Source organism: Agelaius phoeniceus, chromosome 7, assembly GCF_051311805.1.
Source record: "Agelaius phoeniceus isolate bAgePho1 chromosome 7, bAgePho1.hap1, whole genome shotgun sequence".
Classification (NCBI taxonomy): domain Eukaryota; kingdom Metazoa; phylum Chordata; class Aves; order Passeriformes; family Icteridae; genus Agelaius; species Agelaius phoeniceus.
The window spans coordinates 30,651,337-30,656,411 of NC_135271.1; the positions used below are offsets into that span (position 1 = coordinate 30,651,337).

General features: G+C 66.1%; 1 protein-coding gene across 2 annotated transcripts; it reads left to right on the forward strand.

Moving 5' to 3' along the window:
• Positions 1-994: 994 nt before the first annotated feature.
• Positions 995-3,262, forward strand: DLX2 (distal-less homeobox 2). Of its 2 annotated transcripts, none has more exons than XM_054636573.2 (3): positions 995-1,483; positions 1,682-1,869; positions 2,142-3,262. In XM_054636573.2, exons 1-3 carry the CDS (start codon positions 1,159-1,161, stop codon positions 2,454-2,456), a joined length of 828 nt encoding a protein of 275 aa, XP_054492548.1. In that variant the 5' UTR covers positions 995-1,158; the 3' UTR covers positions 2,457-3,262. The 2 variants fall into 2 exon arrangements, with proteins under 2 accessions (XP_054492548.1, XP_054492549.1); XM_054636574.2 differs by having other exon boundaries at positions 1,685-1,869.
• The last annotated feature ends 1,813 nt before the right edge of the window (positions 3,263-5,075 follow it).

Below are 5,075 nucleotides of genomic sequence, written 5' to 3' on the forward strand. Positions count from 1 at the left end.
CACCAGTGCCGCCTCCCTCCCTGCCCGCGCTGAACACACGTGAGACTCCCGCAAGGACGCGGCCGCACCGCGCGGGGCAGCCACCGGCAGCGCGGGATCCTTCTCCCAGCGAAAGGAACGCGGTCCTTGGCAGGCGGCCCGGCTCCGCGGCGGGACAGTCGAGCGAGGAAAATAACATACAAGAGTAAAAATCAGTTCCGAAGCGCTACTCAGCGCACCTGAGACACCATTCCGGCTGCTGCCCCGCGGCGCTGCCCCCGGCAGAGGGCGGCCAAGGGCAGCGCCGCCGTGCCCGACTGGCAACCGGCCCCGACGGCCTTGGTGCGACCGCCAGCGGACAGGGCAGGAAGACAGGCGGCTGCTCGCGGGTGCCTGGCACCTCCGGCCCTGCCGTTGTGCCTGGGCTGCATTAGGACTGCCGCGTGGAAGGACGTCCCTTGGGCGCCGTCAGCAATTGCTGTACAAAACACGCGTGCTAGGCAGAATGTCGCCCCTCCGCGTGTAATGTTACGGAGATTTCACTGGAAAGCTCTGCCACTCTGGCACAGAGAGCGGGTTACTGATTTCCCGCGATGTGCACGCTCTCCCGGGGGCACAATAACTGAGAGGGATCCCAAACGCGGCCGCCCAGCTCCACCCGCGTGGGGATGCCGCTTAGGGGGGACCGATGCGCGGATCTTTCCCTGGCCAGACGGGGACACACACCAGAGACACAGCACGGCAGAAGCGGCCGGGCTGAGACGCGGCGCCGAGCCCTCGCTGGTGCGGATCGGACCGCCCCGTCCAATCAAAGAAAGGTGCAGCAGCCTGAGGCATACAACGGGGAAGGTCCCGGTCCCCGGCGACCCCGCGGCCGCTCGTCCCCACGCCCGGCGCCGCTCCCGTCCCGCACTCCGCGAGCCCGCGGGGCGCCGGCGCGGGCGGGCTCCGCATTGGCTGTTGCTAGGTGACGTACGCCGCGCCACGTGACCGGTGTTAAATGCCGTCCCGGCGGCGCGCGGCGCGCACAGTCCGTCCCGCTGGCGGCGGCGGGAGCGCGGCTGCACCGCCCCGGCGGAGCGCGGCGAGGCTCGCCATGGTGGCGCGGCTCTGACCGCCTGCCCCCGGTGGGGACGGCCGCAGGGCGGCGACCCGTGCCCCGGCGGGCGGGGGCGCGGGATGACGGGGGTGCTGGAGAGTCTGATGCCGGACATGCACACCAGCCAGATCTCCGCCGGCAGCTACCACCAGCACGGCGGCCTGCACAAGCCGCAGGAGTCCCCCACGCTGCCCGTCTCCACGGCCACCGACAGCAGCTACTACACCAACCAGCAGCACGGGGCAGCGGGCGGGCCGCCCTACGGCCCCGTGAGCTCCTACCCCTACGCGGGCGGCGGCACCGCCCCCTACTCTGCCAAGGCCGCCTACGACGTGGGTTACGGGGGCGCCTACGGCTCCTACGGGCCCTACGGCAGCAGGGCCTCCCCAGCCAACAATGACTCTGGTACGTCCGAGCCCTGCGTGGGGGACGGCTCGGTGAGCCTGGCGAGGCGGCGATCGGGGCTCTGGACACGGGGTGGGCCGGGAGAGCGCTTGTTCCCGGAGGCTCGCCCCGACGGGGAGGGCGGTGATGCCGAGCTGCGAGCAGGGCCCGAGGTGGCGGGGGCGCCTCGCCTCACTGGGGTTGCCGTTTCTGCCGCAGCAGAGAAGGAAGACTGCGAGCCGGAGATCAGGATCGTGAACGGGAAACCGAAGAAAGTCCGGAAGCCCCGGACCATCTACTCCAGCTTCCAGCTGGCGGCTCTGCAGCGGCGCTTCCAGAAAACCCAGTACCTCGCCCTCCCCGAGAGAGCGGAGCTGGCGGCCTCCCTCGGCCTCACCCAGACGCAGGTAAGGCTCTTCCGCCGCGGGGTCCCGGGCACGTCCCGCCCCGCCGGGGCCTGTCGCCCTCCGCGGAGTCGGGTGCGAGTGTGGGAGGAAGGCCGGCCCATGGCGCCTCGACGGCCCGGGGTGGGAGTGCAGGCGCAGCGGCAGCGCCGCTGAGGCAGCGCCGGGAGTGCTCGGGGCTGCGAAAGCTGCGCGTCCCTGCCCCGTCGCGGGCGGTCTGGGCGCCGGGAAGGCGCCGCAGAGGCAGCGGCCGCCTGACGCCCCTTTCCCCGCAGGTAAAGATCTGGTTTCAGAACCGCCGCTCCAAGTTCAAGAAGATGTGGAAAAGCGGAGAGATCCCAGCGGAGCCGCCTCCCCGCCGCAGTTCTTCGCCACCGTCTCCCTCCTCGCCTCCCGCCTGGGACTTCGCTCCGCACCCACGTACTGCGGGCGGCGCCGGCACCGCCAGCCCCAGCCCCGCCGCCGCCTTCCTCGGTAGTTACTCGTGGTACCCGCCGGGCCCCGCCGGCCCGGCGCACCTGCCGGCGGCCGCTCCCCTCCCGCAGCCGGCGCAGCCCCCGCATCACCACGGCAGCAGCAACATCTTCTAGGCGCTGTAGTAGAGACTTGAGCCCACGGGCCGCACCCGGCAGCCGCGGGGCACCGACGTACAGCACTGGTGTTTTGGTGAAGCCTGGCTCCGACCTCGGCCATCCCGGCGGAGAGGAACTGCTCCCCGCCCCGTACCGCCCCGTTGCCGCCGCCGGCGGGGCCCGTGTGCATTCGGCCCCGTGGGGTCCTCCCTCCCTCCCGCCGTGAAAACAACCACGCTGCGAAACAAGTACTCACCTCCCTCCCTCCTCTCCGTCTATCTTCCTCCTCTTCCCCGGCATTTTCATCAAACCATCGGTGCAGAACTCTGGTTAACTTTACTTTTTATTTTTTTAAAGTTGACAGGTGCCTTTGCGGATAACCTCACGTTGATGCTGGGGATTTAAAAAATAAAACTATTAAAAAAAAAAAAGATAAATAATTTTTATAAGATTTAAAACAGAAGCCTCCCGTGTTTGAGGTATCCGTTTTAGCCGTGAACGAAACGGGGGCAGGGGCCGGTCGCAGGCGGTGGTGCCGGTACGGCTCCCGCCCGTACGCTGCCTCCGGGCTGGTTTCATGCCCCGACGGAGCTTCCGCGCGTCGGGCGCCAGCCGCAGCGAGCTCTCCTCTCCAGCCCCCCCTCCACTCTTCCCTCGCCGGCGGCAACCGAGCCACTGACATGCCCCTGATCTCTTTGATGTCTAGCGTCGTGAAAAAAAAAAAAAAGTATTTTTGGTTATTTATTATGGAAAACTTATACACTCATTAATGTTTCTTTTACAATAAGCAGAGAGTATTTAAATAAATTATTGTTTCCATGGTGCCCACGCTGAGTTTTTGGGGGATGGGGAAATTTGAGGGTGTCGATTCGGACCCGGGCGTTCGCTGGGAAGGAGAGTCGCGTCCCCTCCACCCCCTCCCCATTGTAACAGTTGCCGCAAGCCCGCAATTTCCCTCCTCCTTCCCCTCTTTCCCGTCTACAATAAAATCTCGCCCCTGACAGTCTTCTTGGCGAGGCCATGAATCACTCAGCGCTGCCTGCAGCAGCCCAGAGCCGCCCCCCTTCCCCCTCTCCCGCCTGCTGGCGCCAGCGACATTTCACCCGGGACAGACTGCTGCCGTCTCACAGCTTCCCGTGGCTGTCCGGAGGGGTTTGGGGCAGGGCCGTGCCCGGGATTCGCCGTGCCCGGAGCTGCACCTCGGGCGCAGCCTTGACCCAGAGGCATTTCGTCTTGCCCCTCCGGCAATGGCAACCAGGCCGGTAACCTGCATGGGATATAACCAGAGCTGGTGGCTGCCCCAAGCCCCTCTGGGGTGCTTCGAGGGCTGGAGGCGCCGACTGGACTCTCTCTGAGATGTGCCCCTTGAGGACTGGACCCCTCAAGATGTTCCCCTTTGGGATGCAGCCCTTCAGCTTCATCCCGCCTAGCTGAAATCCTCTGGGATGTGCCTCGTAAGGGCAGCATCCCTCCAGGCTGAACCCCTTTCCAGGCAGCACCCCGTCCAAGTTGCAGCTTCTTGGGATGCATCCTTCGAGGGCTGGACCCCTCCAGGATGTAACCCTCTGGAACGCTCCCTTGCACCCCTCTGAGATGAACCTCACTTTGATGACCTTTGCTGCACCCTTTGGGGCCGCCCCACTCGGGATGCCCCCTCCCGGCTGTGCCCCCCCAAGCTGTAACCCTGAGGGCTGCACCCCTGGAGGCACTGTTGCTGGAGATGCAAAACCGGGGAAAAGAAGGGATCACTGGCCTTCATTATCACGAAGACCCCGCCATTCCTGGAGGGGACACGGAGAGAGAGAGCCGTGGTGAAGATCCCATTGCAGACAAGAAGGCTCGGGCCAGCTTGCCCGGGATCGGGAATGGCCAGCCTGGCCGAGGCTCTGCCTTGGCATGAGGAGCTCGGGCGGGGCCGGGGAAGGCGGAGGGGGGCGGCCTCACAACGAGACACGTCGGGAGGAGGGGGGAAAGAAGGGGCAAAAGAGGGAGAGGGAAAGAAGGGGGGAAAGCGGGAGGGCAGATTGCTTCTGAGAGCTTGGGGAAAGCTTGGGGGCAAGGGGAGGCGGGGGTCGAAGGAGGAATGAAGAAAAGCGAAGAATGACGGGGGGATGTTGGAAGACGAGAGTCGGGTGCAAAGAAAGCGAGAGGAGGGAGTGGGAGAGACAAAGGGGAAAGAGGCAGCTGCCCTCCAGTGCCGACGCTGACCAGGCGGCGAGGATGGGGACGAGAGTCCAGAACCGTCCCAAGAAATAGAGGGGCCGACTCATCCCATATCCCTCCCCTCCTTCACCCTCCTGCCGGCCGCGGGCCACTGGTGGCAGTGGCCTCAGTCGCCAGCTCGGACCGGGGAGAAGAAACTGCCCCGCTGGCGGACGGCGAAGCGCTGGGGTGGCGAGCACGGAGCGGGGCGGCAGCGTGGCGAGCAGCACCGCGGTGCCCCACGCCCCCGTGGTCCAGCAGGAGCTGTGTTCCCGGCAGCGCGGTGTTCCCGCGGGCTACGACGGGGGGGCGGAACGGGGGGAAAAGTGGGATACACCCCACTGGCAGGTGACAAGTTTTGCTAAATCAGTCGTCTGGGATGCACGAGGAAGCCGTGGGGCCGGCCACGATCGGGATGGAGACGATTCCCGTTCC

Coding starts and splice junctions, on each gene's coding strand:
- DLX2 (XM_054636573.2), top strand. CDS start 1,159: ATGACGGGGGTGCTGGAGAGTCTGATGCCGGACATGCACACCAGCCAG. Junction 1,484..1,681: donor CCCAGCCAACAATGACTCTG/GTACGTCCGAGC, acceptor TTTCTGCCGCAG/CAGAGAAGGAAGACTGCGAG. Junction 1,870..2,141: donor TCGGCCTCACCCAGACGCAG/GTAAGGCTCTTC, acceptor CTTTCCCCGCAG/GTAAAGATCTGGTTTCAGAA.